The sequence below is a fragment of the Osmerus eperlanus genome, unplaced genomic scaffold, assembly GCF_963692335.1.
Source record: "Osmerus eperlanus unplaced genomic scaffold, fOsmEpe2.1 SCAFFOLD_97, whole genome shotgun sequence".
NCBI lineage: Eukaryota > Metazoa > Chordata > Actinopteri > Osmeriformes > Osmeridae > Osmerus > Osmerus eperlanus.
Window position 1 is genome coordinate 57,876 of NW_026911943.1, and position 23,667 is coordinate 81,542.

Below are 23,667 nucleotides of genomic sequence, written 5' to 3' on the forward strand. Positions count from 1 at the left end.
TCGCAATGTGGGGGGTCTGAGACAGCCCGACAGTTAAAAGAAAATGCTTCACTTTGTTTTTGTATGCGGTAAATTTGTCGCAATACGACGGTGGGTCACAATGACTGATGGGTCAGAATGACCCGAAGAGAACACAAGGGTTATTAACTGTTGGGAAAGTTCTCTCTGGTACTCATGGTATAACAAAAGATCCATGTTGTATAATTTGCTATCAGAATGTTGACTCAATGCAGGAGTGGAGTGGGGTGTGGCCAGTGACCATGGTGATGGAGAGATGAAAAGAGATACAAAGTGATGGATTTTGTTTGAAGTGTGTAAACGTACAATATTTCTTAACAGTTATGTTAAGAAACCACCACCACCTCTTCACTCACACAAAACATCCCTGTTTTCCCTGAATTGTTTAATCACACGTCACAAGTTCTCCATAGAGACGGGTGCATATAAAGATGAGTTGCATATAAAGATGTGTGAGAACTCAGGTGTGTTCCAGAACACTGGGAAGACTCCGACAGGTGAGACCACTCCACTCAGACACTCACTGCTGCTCTGTGTCGCTTCTTGTCATGTATTATGAACATCTTCAAGTTGACATGACTTCAGTCAGAGTCTGGGATGTGTGTATTATGAACATCTTCAAGTTGACATGACTTTAGTCAGAGTCTGGGATGTGTGTATTATGAACATCTTCAAGTTGACATGACTTTAGTCAGAGTCTGGGATGTGTGTATTATGAACATCTTAAAGTTGACATGACTTTAGTCAGAGTCTGGGATGTGTGTATTATGAACATCTTCAAGTTGACATGACTTTAGTCAGAGTCTGGGATGTGTGTATTATGAACATCTTCAAGTTGACATCACTTTAGTCAGAGTCTGGGATGTGTGTATTATGAACATCTTCAAGTTGACATGACTTTAGTCAGAGTCTGGATGTGTGTAATTGATAGTAATTCAGCCCTGCTACAAGGTAGGTTTGTGCAACTGATTGATGTTTCTTACAATCGTATTGTGCCTCTCTTGATGGTTGAAGTTGGGGTTATCGAACCTGAAGTTAGGGTTATAGAACCGCCACCTGGCCTTAGATCTGATCTGTAAGACTGTAAGCTACTGACTGTATGGAACTAGCTTAAAAGGCAGTCTTGACCCACATCAGTGTCCTGTAGGCTATAGGACACAATTTGGGTGAATTTGTTTTGAATTCAAGTTGCAGGTGGGGCTGAGCTGATTAACTGCATGAGCAACATGAATCAAGAAGACCTCAAGCTGCATGTTTCGCCCCATCATGGGTTTTATTGACCATTTCATTTTCCTTTTCTTCTCCCAATGCTTCCTGTCAGATTTCTGTCTGATCTGTAAGATGCGGTGCACAATGATGATGTCACAGTGTCTGCTGTTTCTGCTGTCCAGAGATAGCCTGACGTTGTCATACTCATAATTCTAGTCAGAATATGAGTCTGAGAACTCTCCGTTGGGCTGTGACTATGGGGCGTGTTTCAAACGAACCTGGAAAACAAATGCCTCTTCGCTCAATTGGATAGATCTACAACCAATCAGAGCAACGTAGTATGTTAACTTTGACCGAATCCTGTAGGAAGGACGGCAAGAACATATTTTCCAACGACAAATGCCTTGATTGCGTTTCTCTGTTCCTCTTTCAAAATGAATGCGCTGTCGATGTCTTCTAAAACAGACTCAAAGGCAGAATCATAACATCCTAGATCTCCAGCGGTAGCCATGTTTGTTCAAAACGAATTCAACTTAAGCGCTCTTTTGTGACGTGGGTGATTACATTACTGTTGATCATCTGTCCATCATCGTATAAAGCCCGCCCTGGCAATTTCATTGGTCCGCCCAGATTCTGGTTTTCTGTAGTTGTCCCCAATACGAGACTCTCCAGACCCAACTTACATTTACATTTAGTCATTTAGCAGACGCTCTTATCCAGAGCGACTTACAGTAAGTACAGGGACATTCCCCCGAGGCAAGTAGGGTGAAGTGCGGAAGAGGAGGAGCCCTTTCGGCAGCTTTTCATTTCTAAAATAATGGCGGACGAAATGACTCGCGAGCAGATTCGCCTTAGATTCGCGGGTGTCACAATCAGATTTGCGTCCGTCACTTCCCGCCAAGTGGTTAATTTAAGTGTTCCATTTGAGACAGCACTACTCAGCGACGGAGTGCACTACAGATGTAAGTGCACTGTATTGCGGTGCACTGTATTGCGGTGCACTGTATTGCGGTGCACTGTATTGCGGTGCACTGTATTGCGGTGCACTGTATTGCGGTGCACTGTATTGCGGTGCACTGTATTGCGGTGCACTGTATTGCGGTGCACTGTATTGCGGTGCACTGTATTGCGGTGCACTGTATTGCGGTGTACTTAGTAAAGTGCGCGGTAGTAGACACAGCCACTGTGTGTGTGTGTGTGTGTGTATCAGGTGGTTAGCGTGTGTATCAGGTGGTTAGCGTGTGTGTGTGTATCAGGTGTTTAGCACGTGTGACTCAAGATGTCTGCAAACGTTTTTAATGTGCAACAGCAGAAAATGCTTAACCAACCCTTAAGTACTGTTAGCTTCAAGTGTACGTAGTGTGTCTCAGGCTGGCTGGCCCTTTTGATGTCAACCTGTCACAACAGTAAATTATAAACACCATTAAGAATATGAAAGTTATGCAGTGTTGACTTGGCACAGGAACCTGCTTGGCTGGTGTCATCGTAGTGTTTCAGAAGGGGCTTGGAACAAAATATTTTTTTCTGTTCAAGGGAAGCGACTGCTTCTAATGTGTTTTTTGTTGAGGGCAGGGCTGGACTGGGGGGGAAAAGTGGCCCCGGAGTTATATTGTCAGACCGGCCCACTCAGTAAATGGCGCGCGGCCCACTCAATACATAACACGTATCGAACAGTCATTGGCCTACTTGGAAAAATACCCATACACTTAACATTATTTCGGATTATTACAAAGAAATTACATCATATATGTTTCATTTCTTACGTTGAACTTCCGAAGTCCTTAAGAACACATTTCCGAAGACACTTCGGAAACATTGGCACCATGAATACAGATCGCGAGAAGGAGTATAAAAGTCAGTCAGTAATTCTGGACTACTGAAGGTCTTGGAGCAATTTAGACGTGTTCAAGCTGTGTAATATGGAATAGTATGAGATGCTGGCGATGTCAGAGGGAAGGCCGGTTGGTGATGGAAGTGTGCCGGTATTTTGGACCATCCCAACCCCGTCGGCCCACCGGGGAAAATATATATATATTTGTCATTTATTCCATCACTACGGCGTTGCACTTTATTACTTTTACAGTGTATTATCATTTCCTTGTGATTCTGTTTAGGAATAAAAGTCCACATTTTCTATCTGAATAAACCTGAGAGCAACAACAACTAACATCTACCTGGGCATTTAATTGTGATTAAATGTTTGCATTTGCATGACTTCATTGGCAACACCGATTCATTACATTAAAACAAAACTATCTTTACATCTTCTTAATATTACATCCATATTATCCATACTTTTTGTGCTGTTTCTGATTTAGCTGTATACTAAAATTTAAAACTAAACCGCAAATTCTCCCCTATGCTGTCATATATATTTATATAAATATAATACATTAATATTAAGTCAAGAGAAATATGCTTTAAGACTGGACCAGAGACCTGCTTGCAAAACTTAACTAATAACAGCTGGACTCTTTCTGGTACTGAAATGACACCTACAGAACCTTCTACAAAGTAATATCAATGTTTTTAGGAATGAGATGCACATTTTGACACCCTTCAAGTAGTGCAAACACTGTAGGATGAGTGAGTGACATGGCAATAGTGCACCTTGCTGATAGCGAGCAAACTAACTAACCTGAGCTTGTGTCTCTCATATATGAATGTAAATGTTTTTTTTTTTTTTTTTGTCTAATAAGAATGAAGCCTCGCATGATGATGATGTCAGAGGGTCTGTTGTTGCTCCTGGTCATACAAGCTCTTCTTCATGCTTCAGGTAGGATGTGAACATGTTGTTTCTGACAATGTATATCTGCTGACGAGTCTGATAAGGAAATGTAATTCATGGACAATTTATATCACATATATGATTGTAGTATAATGAAATACAATGATACAATATCATTCCAATTAACCTAATTTGCTCATTTACTTTATATTTTAGTTTACCCTCCATTAAAGCCCTGATTATTAGTATGTATTTATTGTTTACAGTTTTTAAACAGCTGCTTAACCCTTGTGCTGCCTTCGGGTCACATGACCCAAAGGTTCCTAACGAACCATCGTTGTGTTTACCCAATTTTACCCAATACAAAAACAAATAAAAATAATTTTCTTTTAACCTTCGCAATGTGGGGGGACTGAGACAGCCCGACGGTTAAAAGAAAATGCTTCACTTTGTTTTTGTATGCGATAAAGTTGTCGCAATACGACGGTGGGTCACAATGACTGATGGGTCAGAATGACCCGAAGAGAACACAAGGGTTAACTCGTGGTGTTGGTTTACCTCTCTTCCCAGTTGGTCAAATGACCCCCACCCCTCCTGCCACCACCACCCCCCCTCCCTCCACCACCACCCCCCCTCCCTCCACCACTCCCCCTCCTGTGGTGTTCCTGTGTGGGGGCACACCTTGCCCAGCAGGCCAGGACTGTCTCAGTGTCAACGGTACTCTTCGCTCTGTTGACCCCTGTGAGCATTACTCAGTTCTGGACGATGCCTGGCGCTCAACGGACTACAGAAGCAATGGTGGCACGCACTGCGACGAGGGTAACAGTTGGCAGGGATGGTATCGCCTGTTCCTGGATGGGTCCAGCAGTCAGATGCCAGACGCGTGTGTGGAACAGAACATGTGTGGGACCGACGCCCCTCTGTGGCTCGCTGATCCTCACCCCCTGCTGGGAGACGGGGTGGTGGAACGTGGTGTGTGTGGGAGCTGGGGGGACAAATGCTGTAACTTTAGGTCAAACCCCATCCATGTCAAAGCCTGTCCTGGAAACTACTACGTCTACAAGTTTGTCCAACCAGTGACTTGTCACTTGGCTTATTGTGCAGGTATGTAACCATTGTGGACTGCTTGTAATTACTTTATCTGAAATTGGTTTTGCTCCTGGTCATACAAGCTCTTCCTCATGCTTCAGGTAGGATGTGAACATGTTATTTCTGGCAATGTAAATCAGCTGACAAGTCTGATAAGGAAATTCATGGCCAATTTATATCACATATACTGTATACATTGTAGTTTATCAAAATAAAATGATACACAATCATTCTAATTGACCTCATTTGTTTATTTACTTTTACAATTTATAAACAGCAGCTTAACTCGTGTTGCTGGTTTACCTCTCTTCCCAGTTCGTCAAATTATCTCCACCACCCCTCCTACTACCACCACCACCACCACCAGTAAGTGTAAACACAGCGCAAGTCAATATAACATAACCTAGACTTATGAGAATTATGAATTAAGTGTTTTTATCTTCAACTAGACAAAAGTAATAGAGTTCAACTGCCACATGAACTTTGACATGTAAGCAGGAGAATTATATTTGTGTATCGCATGTCTAGACAGTATCTGTGCAAGGAGGGGATTAAAAATGGTATATTTTGGCAGTTAATTATTTATTTCTCTATTTTATTCTCAATTTTATTCATCGTCTTTCACTCTCTCTGACTTTCTTTCTCGTATTCCCTCTTTTTTTAAGTCACCCCAGAGCTGGTGTGTGGGAGGAGCTACCTGGAGGTGGGTCTCCTCAAGTCTCAGCTAGCGGCCAAACGTCTGGACTCCTCCTCTGCTCACCTGGCCAACGCCCGCTGCTCCTCCCAGGAGATTAACGGGACGGTGTGGTTCCAGATGGAGCGCTGGGAGGGCAGCTGTGGAACCACTCTGACGGTGAGGACACGGTTACTCTACCAGTCTGCCTGTTTCTGCCTGATTGATCAACCCTGCACTGGCTGGGCAACTCATATTGTCCTCTTCCTTCTCTCTCCAGACCAACGGCAGCCACGCCATCTACTCCAACAGTCTGTTTGTCTACCCTGCCAGAAATGTCACCATGGTTCAACCCCTGAGGATCCCTTTCTCCTGCTCCTATCCCCTGGAGACAGTGGCAAACCTGGATGTGGCCATCAGACCATACCTGGAGTAGGTGGACCCTCACAAACTCAAACATCGACACACCTAGTTTCCACTTTAACTTTGTTCTGACTTTGTTGTTTACTTGTTCCATATCTTGTCAGTCTTGAAGGTGCGGTGAAAGATGAGGGTGCCCAGGCCAAGACCTCCATGTCTCTGTTCCGTGATGCCAACTACACAGCTCCTTACTCTGCAGGCCCAGTCACTCTGCCCCTGGGCTCCGTCCTGCATGTGGGCGTGTCTGTTGAAGAGACGGACGCTGAGGCCTTTGTGGTCGTTCTGGAGGACTGCTACGCCACCCACTCCCCTCATCCTGATGACCTCCTGAAATACTTCCTCATCCAGCACAAGTATGTGAGCCTGGAGAGGGGAAGAGAAGTATGTGTGTCTGTGTTTGTATGTTTGTCTAACTCACCTGTTCCTCCAGGTGTCCTACCGACCGTCGCCAGGTGACGGTGGAGGAGAGTGGCTTGTCCCTCCAGGCTCGCTTCTCTGCGCTGCTGTTCCTGTTCCAGGGGGACTACAGGGACGTCTACCTGCACTGCAGCCTCAACCTGTGTGACCAGAGGAGCTCCTCCTGCTCTCCTGTGAGTCCTCCCACCCTCCTTACTGGTCTTCCTGACTTTCTTTACTCATTTAATTTAATTCCTGGCCTCTGACTCCCTGGTCTCTCTGTTCTCTCTGCTCTCTCTGACTCTCTGCTCTCTCTGACTCTCTGGTCTCTCTGACTCTCTGGTCTCTCTGACTCCCTGGTCTCTCTGACTCTCTCTGACTCTCTGGTCTCTCTGACTCTCTGGTCTCTGACTCTCTGGTCTCTCTGACTCTCTGGTCTCTCTGAGTTTCTCTGACTCTCTGGTCTCTCTGACTCTCTGGTGTCTCTGACTCTCTGGTGTCTCTGACTCTGGTCTCTCTGACTCTCTGGTGTCTCTGACTCTCTGGTCTCTCTGACTCTCTGGTCTCTCTGACTCTCTGGCCTCTCTGACTCTCTGGTCTCTCTGACTCTCTGGCCTCTCTGACTCTCTGGTCTCTCTGACTCTCTGGTCTCTCTGACTCTCTGCTCTCTCTGACTCTCTGCTCTCTCTGACTCTCTGGCCTCTCTGACTCCGTGGTCTCTCTGGCCTCTCTGACTCTCTGGTCTCTCTGACTCTCTGGTCTCTGACTCTCTGGTCTCTATGACTCTCTGGTGTCTCTCCTCAGATGTGTTCAGGAAGGTCTGTCCGCTCTGTCGACAAACTCGTACCCCACAAGCCCGTCACCATTGGACCAATCACCTGTGAGTATAACCCACAGCCATGACGACTCATGATGTTGTCATAGGTAACGGTCTCCCTGCTAACACTGTGTTTGTCCCTGACCTCTGACCTCCAGGGGCCCAGAGTCTGGAGTGAGCTGATGAAGTCACACCTCCCTCAGAACGGCTTCATGACCATCCCTATGGCAACCAGCTCAGGCTCTCTCCTGTCTCCTGTCTTTTGAAAATGTTTTAACCCTTAAAAAGATGACAGAACACCCTGCATATAAATAACTACAAGCTTTAAATTTTGGGTTACTGTTTCTGAAGGTTGCATTCCATAATTAGTCATTTTATATTAGGAAATAGTGGGAACACTGGGTAATAAGTATAGCCTACTAAATAAACATACAACTTTTCCTTTAACTTAATCACTTATCTGACCAAAAGCATGGAATGTTTTTGTAATAATCAAGGCTTGATGAAATCTGACTTTAATAAAGAAGTTATAATTCTTAGTAATAATTCTTATTCTGAGTCATCCACCCATCATCAGATGTATGCGTTGCAAACCTCAATCACAGTTTGTTAGTAAAGGTTGTTTTAGCGGCTTCTTTGCAACCTCAATAAGCCGCTGAGAGGCTGAGGTATGACGGGCTTCAATAAGCCGCTGAGAGGCTGAGGTATGACGGGCTTCAATAAGCCGCTGAGAGGCTGAGGTATGACGGGCTTCAATAAGCCGCTGAGAGGCTGAGGTATGACGCGCTTCAATAAGCCGCTGAGAGGCTGAGGTATGACGGGCTTCAATAAGCCGCTGAGAGGCTGAGGTATGACGGGCTTCAATAAGCCGCTGAGAGGCTGAGGTATGACGGGCTTCAATAAGCCGCTGAGAGGCTGAGGTATGACGGGCTTCAATAAGCCGCTGAGAGGCTGAGGTATGACAGGCTTCAATAAGCCGCTGAGAGGCTGAGGTATGACGGGCTTCAATAAGCCGCTGAGAGGCTGAGGTATGACGGGCTTCAATAAGGCAGTTCCACTCCGTGCTATGCGTTCGGGTCTTTATTGTCCATTTGAATTAATAAATTAAACAATTCGAAACAAAATCCAGTTGTATGAAAAATACTGCTTTAAACTACAAGAGAACTGCGGTCAACAAAAAATGCGAAACCCAAACTCACCCCCTCTCTACCACCATGTGGGTGCACAGGTGTTTAAATAGCCTACTAATTGTCTGACCATAGTCAATAATAGTGACGTATAGGTAAAACAAACCATAAACAAACGTAAATATATCTGGCTCCTATGTACTATATGATATGCATGGCTCCTATAGTTATTAGTTAACAATCGACAGAGATGGAAATAAAACACATGCAGCAACTAATACTGTATTTATGTTATGTCAACATAAATATTCAAGATCGGTTCAAACAAGAATCAGACCCTTGCCCCTTGGCTTGAGGCAACGGCCCCGGTGGATGTAGGTGGTATTGCATTTCCGGTTAGGTACCCGGAATCTCCCCCAATAATTTGTCTTCGATTCTCGAACCTGGCTCATACTACTAGCTTTTTCATAGAATAATCTTTTCCGATTTTTGCTAATTTTGAAACCAATCCAAAATGGGTAAACGAGCACCCCATTTATTTCCTTACATCACCTCAGGTGAAGGACACCGCTTCAGACTATTAAAACACCCCCTCTCCCAACAGCAGCCCTGTGCCCCCTTGCATGTTGTCCTGATTCTGTATATTTGCCTGTGTGTTTGTGTTTTGCGTGTGTGTGATGTTTAACTGTGGTGTTTATTTGCTCATGTGTCTCGTTGCGCTAACGAGACGTAGCTCTGCTATACTGGGAGCTTGTGGACACAGTGTCTGAGGCTTTGGCTGAGCCGGCTTGTTTATGCTCCCTGCCTCTCTCCCTGCCTCTCTCCCTGCCTCTCTCTCTGACTCTCTCTTTCTTTCTGTCTCTGCCTCTCTCCCTGCCTCTCTGTCTCTCTCTGTCTCTCTCTTTCTTTCTGTCTCTGCCTCTCTCTCTGCCTCTCTCTCTGTCTCTCTCTCTGTCTCTCTCTCTGCCTCTCTGTCTCTCTCTCTGCCTCTCTGTCTCTCTCTCTCTACCTCTATCTCTCTCTCTGCCTCTCTCTCTGCCTCTCTGTCTCTCTCTCTGCCTCTCTCTCTCTGTCTCTCTCTTTCTCTCTCTGCCTTTCTCTCTGCCTCTCTGTCTCTCTCTCTCTGCCTCTCTCTCTCTCTCTTCCTCTCTCTCTCTGCCTCTCTCTCTCTCTCTCTCTCTCTCTTCCTCTCTCTCTCTACCTCTATCTCTCTCTCTGCCTCTCTCTCTCTCTTCCTCTCTCTCTCTACCTCTATCTCTGCCTTTCTCTCTCTGCCTTTCTCTCAACCTCTGTCTCTCTCTCTCTCTAACTCTATCTCTCTCTCTCTGCCTCTCTCTCTCTCTACCTCTATCTCTGCCTCTCTCTCTCAACCTCTGTTTGTTTGTGGTTGAACACGTTTCTGTCCATTGTGCTGAGTGGCTCTGGAACGTGTTCAGACCAGGAAGTCGAGCTTCTTCGTGTGTGCAAAAGGCTCTGGACTCATGTACCATTTAATTTGTGATTTCTCATGCTGAAGGACTCTTAATTTGTAGTAGCACCACCATACGTCATGCGAGAGAATGCACATTGTCTTTACTTTTATCTGTTGCGCTTCTAAAACAGCGATTATCCATGTTTGTGTGTTGCTGAGACCAAGTAACTCCATTTGGTTTGATGTGCGCGTCCATGACAGATAACCACACCTATACTACATACACCAAACACACTCTACATACAGCTCAACTCCACATGTAACTTTTAATACAAAGTGGTTGAATCAATCTTGTCTCCTCATTGGATCATCATAGGAGGAGTCAGGTGGCTGAGCGGTTAGGGAATCGGGCTAGTAATCTGAAGGTTGTCAGTTCGATTCCCGGCCTTGCAAAAATGACATTGTGTCCTTGTGCAAGGCACTTCACCCTACTTGCCTCGGGGGGAATGTCCCTGTGCTTACTGTAAGTCGCTCTGGATAAGAGCGTCTGATAAAGGACTAAACATCATCTGTGCACCTCTCCTGCCCTGAAGATCTTGGCCTCAAAGCCGTGTTCTGGCCGACACTCCAGATCGTGTGTGATGACAAAATATGAACAGTCCTAAACAGTCTTACCCCAGATACACAACTAATAACCCTCACCCACATGATGCATTGTGGTGGAATCAGAACACAGTATTCAGTCTGACACACGTTCTCCGACCCGCTGCACCTGGCCTTGAGACTGGGTTCTCCAAAGGCGGTTGTGGAACTGTCTGCACCGCCCCAACCCAAGTGTGAGGCTAACTGAATCCTGGTCATACATCGCATGTGACGTTGTACTGTTAAGCAAACACGCTTATCCAAAGCGCCATACAAATAGTGTGTGTAGTATGTCATACATATGCGTGTAGTACATTACAGGAAACAGTTGTGACTGTCTACTTATGGTGGTTAGAGCCAGGGAATGGTATTTTACAAGACAGTACAACAATATCATATCAAACACAGTCAGATCATAAAACTACTGAAATTACTTAAGTACAATTTAAATGTTCTGCTTTTTAAACAGTGATTCCAGCTAGTGGTGAGTTTGGGTACTACATTATTGAAACAGACAGAAACAAAATGTTTAACATTCCAAATGCTTGTAAAGAGAATGACTGATTTCATAAACCTGTTAATTTGGATACAATATATACAATATATAATTGTCATATATTTCTGTGTCTGTCACCAATTGTAAAACAGAGGTGTTATTAACTATGCACAGTTGTTATACAACGCTACAGTTATCTCACACAAATTCTCATGTTGGAACAAATCAATACCGTAGAGGACCTTGACCCAAGTACCCTGTGAGATAGTGGATGTGTAGGACAGGTTTTGTGTGAGAAAGAGAGGTGTGTGTGTGTGTAAGAGAAATAGTGTCTGAGTGTGTTTGTAAAAGAGAAAGTGTGTGTTTGTAAGAGAGCGAAAGTGTGTGTGTGTGTGTGCGTAAGAGTGTGTGTGGAGGGGTGCTCGCTGTACTTACACAAAAGAAGAAAGTGTGTGTGTGAGAGAGAGAAAGTGTGTAAGAGTGTGTGTGTGTGTGTGTGTGTCTCGCACACAAGAATCAATACCAAAAAGAACTTCAGGAAGTTCAACTTTCATCTCTCCATCACCATGGTCACTGGCCACACCCCACCATTCCTGCATTGAGTCAACATTCTGATAGCAAATTATACATGATATGACTTTTATATATTTTGTTGCACTGGTACCATGACATTCCCAACAGTTAATGTGTCATGTATTTTTGCGGTAGCTTGACATCCAGGATTAGGGTACAGTTTATTGACTGGTTCCAGTCACTCAATGAGGAAGTTCAATGAGGAATTTCACTCAATGGCCAACTTCCTGCTGTCTGCTGTCCATGCAGGCTGCTGCTGGGGTTGCCTCAGGTAGGATGTGCAGTCACTTACGTCATTTTTGTCTCATTGGTTGTCTTATTACATCCAAATGGACATAGTGGTATTACCTTACAAAAAGCCTACATACAACCATTTGTTTCAGTAGCCTATAGGGGAAACCTAAAAAGCTTCCGAACAAAATCACTTTTTATAAAGAAAATACATTTTTACGGCTCATCCTCAGTTATTAAAGAACCCCCGCCCACTCATATTTGTAAACAAACCCATGCTCCTGATTTAACCCCAGTCTTCGCGACGTCTGTTCTGCAGGTGCAGTGGTCGGCAGCTGCTCAGCGTGTCACACCCAGGCGATCTGTCTGGAGTCCGACACCGACCAGAGGGGCGACTTTGGCCATTGAGTGAACTTCCTCATTGAACTTCCTCATTGAGTGACTGGAACCAGTCAATAAACTGTACCCTAATCCTGGATGTCAAGCTACCGCAACAATACATGACACATTAACTGTTGGGAATGTCATGGTACCAGTGCAACAAAAGATATAAAAGTCATATCATGTATAATTTGCTATCAGAATGTTGACTCAATGCAGGAGTGGAGTGGGGTGTGGCCAGTGATCATGGTGATGGAGAGATGAAAAGAGAGATATAAAGTAATGGATTTTGTTTGATCTGTCTAAACACCAAATGTTTCTTAACAGTTATGCCGATTGTTCTGCAATGGGACAACCCCACCACCTCCTCTTCACTCACACAAAACATCCCTGTTTTCCCTGAATCGTTTAATCACACGTCACACGCTCTCCATGGAGACGGGTGCATATAAAGGTGTGTGAGAACTCAGGTGTGTTCCAGAACTCTGGGAAGACTCTGACAGGTGAGACCACTCCACTCAGACACTCACTGCTGCTCTGTGTCGCTTCTTGTCATGTATTATGAACATCTTCAAGTTGACATGACTTCAGTCAGAGTCTGGGATGTGTGTATTATGAACATCTTTAAGTTGACATGACTTCAGTCAGAGTCTGGATGTGTGTAACTGATTGTAATTCAGCCCTGCTACAAGGTAGGTTTGTGCAACTGACTGATGTTTCTTACAGACAATCGTATTGTGCTTCTCGATGGTTGAAGTTAGGGTTATAGAACCTGAAGTTAGGGTTATAGAACCTGAAGTTAGGGTTATAGCTTCTCCTACCACTGCTATGCTGACAACACGCAGCTGTACCTGTCGTTCCCCCCCGACCGATCCGGGGATCTCAGCTAGGATCGAGGCCTGCCTCAATTGAGGCCGGCCCACATTGCTGCAGTCTCCCGGTCGTGTAGATTCACCCTCTACAACATCCGGAAGATCAGGAGATACCTGTCTGAGCACTCCACCCAGCTGCTAGTCCAAGCACTTGTCCTCTCCAAGTTGGACTACTGCAACTCGCTGCTCGCTGGTCTCCCAGCATGTGCAACCCGCCCTCTTCAGAGGATTCAGAACGCGGTCTACAATCTACCCAGACGCTCCCATGTTACCCCGCTCCTCATCTCTCTCCACTGGCTACCTATCATGGCCCGTATCAGATTCAAAACCCTGGTACTGACCTTCCGAGCAGTGAACGGGACTGCACCCGTCTACATCAAGTCTCTCCTGCAGCCTTACACCCCCACCCGTCACCTACGGTCTTCTTCAGACAACCGCCTGGTGGTCCCACCGCTCAAGACCGCCCGGTCCCAACACAAGCTCTTCTCCTGTCTGGCCCCCCAGTGGTGGAATCAACTCCCCACCTCCATCAGAGACACTCACTGTCTCTCCACCTTCAAGAAAAGGCTCAAGACGCACTTGTTCCGGGAGTACAACGGTACTTAGGAATGGTTCGCTTGACCCGATGTTAGTTTCCTCAAGGTTCACAATGACTCTTGCTTAGAGACTTGTTGCTCTTGTGGTTAGTGGTAACTGATTTAACATTTTTGTACTCGCTGTGATATATTGTTTTTATTATTGTTGCTTGTTTTTTCCACAGGTACACTTGCACTTATAGCGGTTCATGTTGTTTAATTGTAACTTGTTTAACTACTTGCTCTTATGGTTCTTCCCTTTGGCACTTATTTGGTTGTTCACAATGTGTGCTTCATGTTTTGGCTATTCAAAATGTTTTTTTTGGCTATCTTGTTGTTATTACCAGTGACCTATGCACTTTGTAAAGCTCTCTCTTGGAAGTCGCTTTGGATAAAAGCGTCTGCTAAATGAATAAATGTAAATGTAAATAGAACCTGAAGTTAGGGTTATAGAACCTGAAGTTAGGGTTATAGAACCGCCATCTGGCCTAGGATCTGATCTGTAAGACTAAGCTACTGACCGTATGGAACTAGCTTAAAAGGCAGTCTTGACCCAGATCAGTGTCCTGTAGGCTATAGGACACAATTTGGGTGAATTTGTTTTGATCTCAATTTGCAGGTGGGGCTGAGCTGATTAACTGTATGAGCAACATGAATCTCAAGCTGCCTGTTTCACCCCGTGGGTTTAATTGACCATTAAATTTAGTAGAGTAAAGTTTATTTAAATTTCTTCTCCCTATGCTTCCTGTCAGATTTCTGTGTGATCTGAAAGATGCGGCGCACAATGATGATGTCAGATTGTCTGCTGTTTCTGCTGTCCATGCAGGCTGCTGCTGGGGTTGCCTCAGGTAGGATGTGCAGTCACTTACGTCATTTTTGTCTCATTGGTTGTCTTATTACATCCAAATGGACATAGTGGTATTACCTTACAAAAAGCCTACATACAACCATTTGTTTCAGTAGCCTATAGGGGAAACCTAAAAAGCTTCCGAAACAAAATCACTTTTTATAAAGAAAATACATTTTTACGGCTCATCCTCAGTTATTAAAGAACACCCGCCCACTCATATTTGTAAACAAATCCATGCTCCTGATTTAACCCCAGTCTTCGCGACGTCTGTTCTGCAGGTGCAGTGGTCGGCAGCTGCTCAGCGTGTCACACCCAGGCGATCTGTCTGGAGTCCGACACCGACCAGAGGGGCGACTCTCTCTCCGTCCGGTCGCTCACATGCGCCTGCAAAGAAGGCTTCGTGGGCGACGGCCTCGCCTGTCAACCGCACCTCCGCTCGCCCCCGTACCCCGACGACAGCAGTGGTCCGGACCTTCGCTCCGTTACTTTCAGCTGTGGAGGCACGCAGTGTCCCGCTGGCCAAGACTGCCTCAACGTAAATGGCCAACACTGCTTGGACCCCTGCCAGCACTACACCAACATGACCGACGACAGGAGGTCCGTCCACAACCCATACAACTCTTCTGATCCCCTGAACGACGGTGGCGTCAGCTGGAAAGGGGAATGGTATCGACTGTTTCTTGGGGGGCGCGACGCAAATATGCCGACAAGCTGCGTTCCGGCGCGTCACTGCGGAACAGATATACCGTGGTGGATCAACGGCTCTCATCCACGTCTCTCCGACGGAGTGGTTGAGCGAAGCGTGTGTGGGAGCGGCAACACATGCTGCAAATATGACCGAGGTCCCCTCCATGTCAAAGCGTGCCCCAGAGGTTTCTATGTCTACAAGTTTTTCGTTACCGGGGTCGCAGTGACTGCATTTTGTGCAAGTAAGAAAGTCTGAAGAGAGAACACACTCTACCTGTCTTTCTCACTGTCTCTATCTACCTGTCTCTCTCACCGTCTTTCTCTACCTGTCTCTCTCTAGTGAGTAATATCTCCTCTTGGTCCTCAGCTCTCTCAGACCAGAACACCACAGCGGTCCCTCCAACCCCCCCCCTTAGGAGTGGAGAGTTACGTCTGGCTGGGGGAAACACTTCCTGCTCTGGCAGAGTGGAGATCTACCACCAGGACCAGTGGGGGACGGTGTGTGATGACATCTGGGACGTGCAGGATGCCCAGGTGGTGTGCAGACAGCTGGGCTGTGGCAGCGCCCTGTCTGCTACATCATCTGCCAGCTTCGGCCAGGGCAGCGGGCCCATCTGGCTGGACGATGTCAGGTGTTCGGGGTCAGAGTCCTCCCTGACAGAGTGCAGCCATCAGGGCTTCGGCTCACACAACTGTAACCACGGTGAAGATGCCGGGGTCGTCTGTGAGGGTAGGTTTCTGAAGCTTGAATTTGAACCGCGTAATTCTGAAGCAAAATCATTCGATCTGCGTTATAATACTAATTGTACCTCATCATCGCTCTGGTTCTCTCTTCACCCTACAGACACACCCCCTGCCTCAGCCCCAGAGCTGGTGTGTGGGAGGAGCTACCTGGAGGTGGGTCTCCTCAACTCTCAGCTGTTACCCGACGGTCTGGACCCCTCCTCTGGTCACCTGGCCGACCCCCGCTGCTCCGCCCACCAGGAGCGTGACGGGAGAGTGTGGTACCAGGTGGAGCGCAGGGAGGGCAGCTGTGGAAACACTCTGACGGTGAGAGCAGAGTAACTCGTCTGTCTGCCTGCCAACCCATGAACCTGCCTGCCTGACTGCCTGCCTGCCTGCCTGCCTGCCTGCCTGCCAGCCTGCCTGCCTGCCTGCCTGCCTGTCTGTCTGTGTCTGTCTGTCTGTCTGTCTGTCTGTCTGCCTGTCTCACCTCAACCTTCACCCCCATCTTTCTTTTTTGCCTATACTTCCACTTAACTCTGACCACCATCCTCCTCCTCCCTCTTCTCCACCTCTTTCTCCAGACCAACAGCAGCCACACCATCTACTCCAACAGTCTGTTTGTCTACCTGGTCAGCAATGTGACCATGGTTCAACCCCTGAGGATCCCTTTCTCCTGCTCCTATCCTCTGGAGACAGAGGCCAGTCTGGATGTGGCCATCAAACAATACCTGGAGTAGGTGGATACACTTACATACACAACACGAACACACACACAACCTCTCTTACACAAAACAAACATTCGCTCACACACACACACACACACAAGATCTGAATGTTCCTATTGTAAAGCCAGATCAGCGCTTTCCAACTCTTTACCTCTCTCTCTCTCTCTCTCTCTCTCTCTCTCTCTCTCTCTCTCTCTCTCTCTCTCTCTCTCTCTCTCTCTCTCTCTCTCTCTCTCTCTCACACACACACACACACACACACACACACACACTCTCTCTCTCTCTCTCTCTCTCTCTCTCTCTCTCTCTCACTCTCACTCTCACACACACACACACACACACACACACTACTCTGACTGCTGTTTCCTGTTTCCATCATATCTTGTCAGGCTTGGAGTTGAGCTGTCAGGCAGGGGTCCCAGGGCCAGGGCCTCCATCTCTCTGTTCCGTGATGCCAACTACACAGCTCCTTACCCAGCAGGCCCGGTCACTCTGCCACTGGGCTCTATCCTGCATGTGTGCGTGTCTGTTGAAGAGACGGACGCTGAGACCTTTGTGGTCGTTCTGGAGGACTGCTACGCCACCCACTCCCCTCATCCTGATGACCTCCTGAAATACTTCCTCATCCAGCACAAGTATGTGACCCTGGAGAAGGGAAGAGAAGTATGTGTGTGTGTGTTTGTATGTTTGTCTAACTCACCTGTTCCTCCAGGTGTCCTACCGACCGTCGCCAGGTGACCGTGGAGGAGAGTGGCTTGTCCCTCCAGGCTCGCTTCTCTGCGCTGCTGTTCCTGTTCCAGGGGGACTACAGGGACGTCTACCTGCACTGCAGCCTCAACCTGTGTGACCAGAGGAGCTCCTCCTGCTCTCCTGTGAGTCCTCTCACCCTCCTTACTGGTCTCTCCTGTCTCTGACTCTCTGGTGTCTCTGACACTCTGGTCTCTCTGACTCTCTGACTCTCTGGTCTCTGACTCTCTGGTCTCTCTGACCCTCTGACTCTCTGGTCTCTCTGACTCTCTGGTCTTTCTGGTCTCTGGTCTCTCTGGTCTCTCTGGTCTCTCTGACTCTCTGGTCTATGACTCTCTGATCTCTCTGACTCTCTGGTCTTTCTGGTCTCTGGTCTCTCTGGTCTCTCTGGTCTCTCTGACTCTCTGGTCTATGACTCTCTGGTCTCCCTGGTCTCTCTGGTCTCTCTGACTCCCTGGTCTCTCTGACTCCCTGGTCTCTCTGACTCTTTGGTGTCTCTGGTCTCTCTGGTCTCTCTGACTCTCTGGCTTCTCTGACTTTCTGACTGTCTCTGACTCTCTGGTCTCTCTGACTCTCTGGTCTCTGACTCTCTGGTCTCTCTGACTCTCTGGTGTCTCTCCACAGATGTGTTCAGGAAGGTCTGTCCGCTCTGTCCACGAACTCGTACCCCTCAAGCCCGTCACCATTGGACCAATCACCTGTGAGTATAAACCACAGCCATGATGACTCCTGATGTGTCATAGTAACGGTCTCCCTGCTAACACTGTGTTTGTCCCTGACCTCTGACCTCCAGGGGCCCAGAGTCTGGAGTGAGCTGATGAAGTCACACCTCCCTCAGAACGGCTTCATGACCATCCCTATGGCAACCAGCTCAGGCTCTCTCCTGTCTCCTGTCTTTTGAAAATGTTTTAACCCTTAAAATGATGACAGAACACCCTGCATATAAATAACTACAAGCTTTAAATTGTGGGTTACACTTTCTGAAGATTTGCATTCTATAATTAGTAATTTCATACTAGGGAATATTGGGAACACTGGGAAATAAGTATAGCCTACTAAATAAACATACTACTTTTCCTTTAACGTAATCACTTATCTGACCAAAAGCATGGATTGTTTGCGTAATAATCAAGGCTTGATGAAATCTGACTAATAAAGAAGTACAAATTATAATCAGTTTTACTGAGTCATCCACCCATCAGATTTATTTGCTGCAAACTTCGTCACAGGCCTCAACCACAGTTTGTTAGTAAAGGTTATTATTAACAATCGTCAGATATGGAAATAAAACACAAGCAGCCACTAATACTGTTTTTAGACTATGCCAGTATAAATAGTGAAGATCGGTTTAAACAAGAATGTTTCTCTTCCTAGTTCAAAACTGTAGATCTCTATGTTTACACTAGAAGGCAGTATTTAACCAATGTACCGTAGTAAACAGTGCCAGCTTTGGCCAAGTCATCGGGCCTTTCTAGCGACACAATGTCTTTTCATCTTTAACCCTCATGCTGCCTTCGGGTCACATGACCCAAAGGTTCATAACGAACCATCATTGTGTTTACCCAATTTTACCCAATACAAAAACAAATAAAAATACTTTTCTTTTAACCTAACGACCCGAGGAGAACACAAGGGTTAACAGCCATCATGATGATGCAGATCTGGGACGTGAGGATATGTGTGAACATTTTAAATCAGATTTGAGTCATCCATCCAGCATCATCTTCAATCTGCATGGCCTCAACCACAGGAATTAAGTAAATCAATAATAATGAAGAATGATTATTATTATTATTATTATTAATCATTGACAGATTAACGCACAGTTAAGAACACACATTTTAAGTTCTGAACTCTCATGGTATTATCATTATCTCCACTGGATGGCGCCAGATTACTTTCGCTAACTGTAACACCGATCCAGGACAGCAGATGGTTAATACTCGCTTATATTGGATAGTTTTATAACGTTCTTTTCCCGCCTCATGCAATGATGAAGTCGGTTTAAACTGGATTTAAAGACTTGACATCATCTATGTGAAAGCCCATGAACGTGTGCGGGCGCAAGCTTTAATGTGTTTTACATCAGTATAATCTTGATGATGAGACTGTTGAGATTTAACAACTCTCACTGTAGCGGTTCTTTTAAAAGGCTTTACTAGTGATGTCATAGGTCCTTACAGGTGATGTCATCGGTCCTTACAAGGGATGTCATTGTTTTTTTAAAGTGAAATAGACCGATAGGTGTCACACTGAAAAGGTGAAGGCTGGTAAGATCTGAAACTTGTGATGTTTTCTTCCTCTCTGCTCTCTCTATCTCTCACTCCATATCTCTCTATCACTTCCTCTCTGCTCTCTCTATCTCTCACTCCATATCTCTCTATCACTTCCTCTCTGCTCTCTCTATCTCTCACTCCATATCTCTCTATCACTTCCTCTCTGCTCTCTCTATCTCTCACTCCATATCTCTCTATCACTTCCTCTCTGCTCTCTCTATCTCTCACTCCATATCTCTCTATCTCTCACTCCATATCTCTCTATCTCTCACTCCATATCTCTCTATCACTTCCTCTCTGCTCTCTCTATCTCTCACTCCATATCTCTCTATCACTTTTTCTCTGCTCTCTTGGTCTCTTTCACTCTATCATCATGTGTCTCCCAGTAAGTGGATGCCACGAAGATGAAGTTACGAAACCTTACTTTATGTAAAATAAAGAGAGAGAGAGAGAGAGAGAGAGAGGGAGGAGAGAAGGAGAGAGTTTGAAAGAGGCAGTAGCATTATTGCTGAAGAGCACGTATTTATTTCACAACACCACTAATTGTGGGTGTGGTTAGCATCAGAGCTACCCCCATAGCCTACAATTAGTGTGTGTGTGTGTGTGTGTGTGTAAGGTAAGTGCATGGATGACAGTTTGAATGGGGCTTGGAAGGGCAATTGAAGGCAAACTCACAGGAACTGAACGAAGGAAAAAAACAAAAACATTTTACATAAAGAGAAAATGGGAGGGATGGAGAAAGTGACAAAAGAAAGGGTGGGAGGGAACCGGACTCAGTCTCACTCCAGTTTCTTTCCTCCGGTTTCATTCTCTCCATCTCTCAGTGCTGATGAGAAGCTGAGGTCCTGACTGACTCCAGCTGACAGGTTAGTGTCGACGCTTTTCTTTTCGTCATTCTATCACTTCTTTTCGTTCTCATTTCCCCTAACCCTAACCCTAACCCTCACCCTAACCCTCACCCTAACCCTAACCCAACCCTCACCCTCACCCTGTTCTTCATCTCCTATCCCCCGCACCCTTCAGTTTTTTTATCTTGTAACCTGTGACTACCGGTTACAACATACAGACCCCTTGTCTTTCAGTCGGGTGCTGTCTCCTCTCCTCCTCCACCTCCTCTCCTCTCCTCCTCCACCTCTTATTCCTCTCCTCCTCTCACCCCTCTACTGTTCACTTCATTCCTTAGTGTCAAAAACAGCTTCAACTGAACTATCTTTATTAACTTCACATATACCGTCACCCTGCTTCCACACACCTCAGGTGAAGGACACCGCTTTAGAGTATTAAAACACACCCCATCTCCCAACAGCAGCCCTGTGCCCCCTTGCATGTTGTCCTGATTCTTCTGTATATTTGCCTGTGTGTGTGTGTGTGTTTTGCGTGTGTGTGATGTTTAACTGTGGTGTTTATTTGCTCATGTGTCTCGTTGCGCTAACGAGACGTAGCTCTGCTATACTGGAGCTTGTGGACACAGTGTCTGAGGCTTTGGCTGAGCCAGCTTGTTTATGCTCCCTGCCTCTCTCCCTGCCTCTCTCCCTGCCTCTCTCTCTGCCTCTCTGTCTCTCTCTGTCTCTCTCTTTCTTTCTGTCTCTGCCTCTGCCTCTCTGCCTCTCTCTGCCTCTCTCTCTGCCTCTCTGTCTCCCTCTCTCTCTCTCTCTCTCTCTCTCTCTCTCTCTCTCTCTCTCTCTCTCTCTCTCTCTCTCTCTCTCTCTCTCTCTCTCTCTCTCTCTGTCTCTCTCTCTCCCTCTCACTCTTAAGATTGTGTTTGGGCTGTTTGGGATTGTGCTGCGTTTGATCTCTTTGCAGATTGAGAGAGAAGCGCTCCATGTTGTCAGCACTGTGTAATTACATGTCCTGAAGGAGGAATGTGAGACTTGTGTGATTCTATGTTTTTTTTTTGGTTTAACACGTTTTTTTGTGGTTTAACGCGTTTCTGTGCATTGTGCTGAGTGGTGGAACAAGTTCAGTCGAGAAGTCAAGCTTCTTTGTGTATTGTGGTGGAATTAGAACACAGTATTCAGTCTGAAACACATTTGCATTGTGTAAGATTCATGATATACATTATCAAGTAGCTCACGGACATTCACGTACTTCTAATCTTTAATGACAGGATAAACTGTTACTGTCTCTCTCTCTCCTCCCCCATCCCTTCCTCCCCCTCCTGTAAGCCGCCCCCCTCCTCCCCCTCCTCCCTCTCCTCCCCCTCCTCCCCCTCCTCCCCCCTCCTCCCTCCTCCCTCTCCTCCCCCTCCTCCCTCTCCTCCCTCTCCTCCCCCTCCTCCCCTCCTCCCCCTCCTCCTCTCCTCCCCCTCCTCACCCCTCCTCCCTCTCCTCCCCCTCCTCCCCCTCCTCCCCCTCCTCCCTCTCCTCCCCCTCCTCCCCCTCCTCCCCCTCCTCCCTCTCCTCCCCCTCCTCCCCCTCCTCCCCCTCCTCCCCCTCCTCCCTCTCCTCCCCCTCCCCCCCCTCCTCCCTCTCCTCCCCCTCCTCCCCCTCCTCCCTCTCCTCCCTCTCCTCCCCCTCCTCCCCCTCCTACCTCTCCTCCCCCTCCTCCCTCTCCTCCCCCTCCTCCTCCCCCTCCTCCCTCTCCTCCCCCTCCTCACCCCTCCTCCCTCTCCTCCCCCTCCTCCCCCTCCTCCCCCTCCTCCCTCTCCTCCCCCTCCTCCCCCTCCTCCCCCTCCTCCCTCTCCTCCCCCTCCTCCCCCTCCTCCCCCTCCTCCCTCTCCTCCCCCTCCCCCCCCTCCTCCCTCTCCTCCCCCTCCTCCCTCTCCTCCCCCTCCTCCTCCCCCTCCTCCCTCTCCTCCCCCCTCCTCCTCCCCCTCCTCCCTCTCCTCCCTCTCCTCCCTCTCCTCCCCCTCCTCCCTCTCCTCCCCCTCCTCCCTCTCCTCCCCCTCCTCCTCCCCCTCCTCCCTCTCCTCCCCCTCCTCCTCCCCCTCCTCCCTCTCCTCCCCCTCCTCCCTCTCCTCCCCCTCCTCCCCCTCCTCCCCCAGGTCCAAGATGTTGAGCCTCCAGCTGTGCGTGAGCTCCCCACTCTCCTCCTCTCCCCCCTCCTCCTCCTCCTCCTCCTCCTCCTCCTCCCCCCCATGGTGCCGGCCGCCCCCCAGGACCCCGAGCCCCAGGTGCGCCTGGCCGGCGTGGGGCGAAGGGGCCCCACGAGGGCCGCGTGGAAGTGTACCACAACGGAGCCTGGGGGACGGTGTGCGACGACGAGGTGGACCTGAGTCTGGCCAGCGTGGTGTGCAGGGAGCTGGGGTACACACACAGCCTCACCTGGGCACACAGCGCCAAGTTCGGAGAAGGGCAAGGTGGGGCGCCCCGGCTGTCTCTGCGTCAGCACTTGTCTTCAGACCAGAACTGAGCTCGGTTTGGACGGTTGTTGGGGACAGTGTGTGTGTTTGCTGTCGTTTGGACGGTTGTTGGGGACAGTGTGTGTTTGCTGTCGTTTGGGTTGTTGTGTTTCGCATCTAGCCTAGTGAAAGTTAGACAACTTCGTTTTTTTGAGTGAACTATTCCTTTAAAGGGACCCCGACTGACTCCTCCCCCCCCACGCCGCAGGTCTGATTTGGTTGGACAACGTTCGCTGCGTGGGGACCGAGGCCTCCATCACTTCCTGTCGCTCTAACGGCTGGGGGGTGAACGACTGCTCGCACTCCGAGGACCTGGGGGTCATCTGCAGCCAGAACCGACAACCAGGCTCCCCCGCCGCCGCCCCGGCCCCCGCCCCAGCCCCCGCTCCCGGCAGCCAGACAATCAGAGCCGGCCTCTTCCCCGAGGGCGCGGGGTCACGAGATCGTCCTCTTCCGGAACCCTGCCGGCGGCCCCAGAGGTCAAAGTTCACCGGCGCAGCGGCGAGGCCACGAGATCCAGATCCTTCGGCGGCAGCAGGGAGGGGTGGCGAGGGCGGGACAGGAGAGCAACGCCACGCCCCAGGGGCACCAGATTCCCCCCCGCCTTGTGAATGGGGCGGCTTACAGGCAGGGGCAGGAGATTGGCCGGGCCATACCA

The 23,667-nt window shown here is 47.9% G+C and overlaps 3 protein-coding genes across 3 annotated transcripts; all 3 read left to right on the forward strand.

Moving 5' to 3' along the window:
• The first annotated feature begins 479 nt into the window (after positions 1-479).
• LOC134016796 (uromodulin-like) lies at positions 480-7,666 on the forward strand. The gene is made up of 10 exons (XM_062456091.1): positions 480-515; positions 3,927-4,003; positions 4,526-5,059; positions 5,360-5,395; positions 5,710-5,897; positions 5,998-6,149; positions 6,245-6,490; positions 6,568-6,727; positions 7,338-7,413; positions 7,509-7,666. Exons 2-10 carry the CDS (start codon positions 3,928-3,930, stop codon positions 7,526-7,528), a joined length of 1,488 nt encoding a protein of 495 aa, XP_062312075.1. The 5' UTR covers positions 480-515; position 3,927; the 3' UTR covers positions 7,529-7,666.
• A 5,032-nt stretch (positions 7,667-12,698) lies between these two features.
• LOC134016795 (pancreatic secretory granule membrane major glycoprotein GP2-like) lies at positions 12,699-18,523 on the forward strand. The gene is made up of 9 exons (XM_062456090.1): positions 12,699-12,714; positions 14,411-14,506; positions 14,787-15,437; positions 15,563-16,245; positions 16,503-16,654; positions 17,036-17,281; positions 17,359-17,518; positions 18,018-18,093; positions 18,187-18,523. The coding sequence occupies exons 2-9, from the start codon at positions 14,431-14,433 to the stop codon at positions 18,204-18,206; spliced, it is 2,064 nt and encodes a 687-aa protein (XP_062312074.1). The 5' UTR covers positions 12,699-12,714; positions 14,411-14,430; the 3' UTR covers positions 18,207-18,523.
• A 517-nt stretch (positions 18,524-19,040) lies between these two features.
• Positions 19,041-23,664, forward strand: LOC134016794 (lysyl oxidase homolog 4-like; the record flags this gene model as incomplete). Its single annotated transcript, XM_062456088.1, has 3 exons — positions 19,041-19,071; positions 22,686-22,967; positions 23,218-23,664. Coding segments are annotated over exons 1-3 (760 nt in total), but the record flags the coding sequence as incomplete, so codon positions are not given.
• Between the last annotated feature and the right edge of the window lie 3 nt (positions 23,665-23,667).

Coding starts and splice junctions, on each gene's coding strand:
- LOC134016796 (XM_062456091.1), top strand. CDS start 3,928: ATGAAGCCTCGCATGATGATGATGTCAGAGGGTCTGTTGTTGCTCCTG. Junction 4,004..4,525: donor AGCTCTTCTTCATGCTTCAG/GTAGGATGTGAA, acceptor CTCTCTTCCCAG/TTGGTCAAATGACCCCCACC. Junction 5,898..5,997: donor GCTGTGGAACCACTCTGACG/GTGAGGACACGG, acceptor TTCTCTCTCCAG/ACCAACGGCAGCCACGCCAT.
- LOC134016795 (XM_062456090.1), top strand. CDS start 14,431: ATGCGGCGCACAATGATGATGTCAGATTGTCTGCTGTTTCTGCTGTCC. Junction 15,438..15,562: donor AGTGACTGCATTTTGTGCAA/GTAAGAAAGTCT, acceptor CTTGGTCCTCAG/CTCTCTCAGACCAGAACACC. Junction 17,519..18,017: donor GGAGCTCCTCCTGCTCTCCT/GTGAGTCCTCTC, acceptor GTCTCTCCACAG/ATGTGTTCAGGAAGGTCTGT.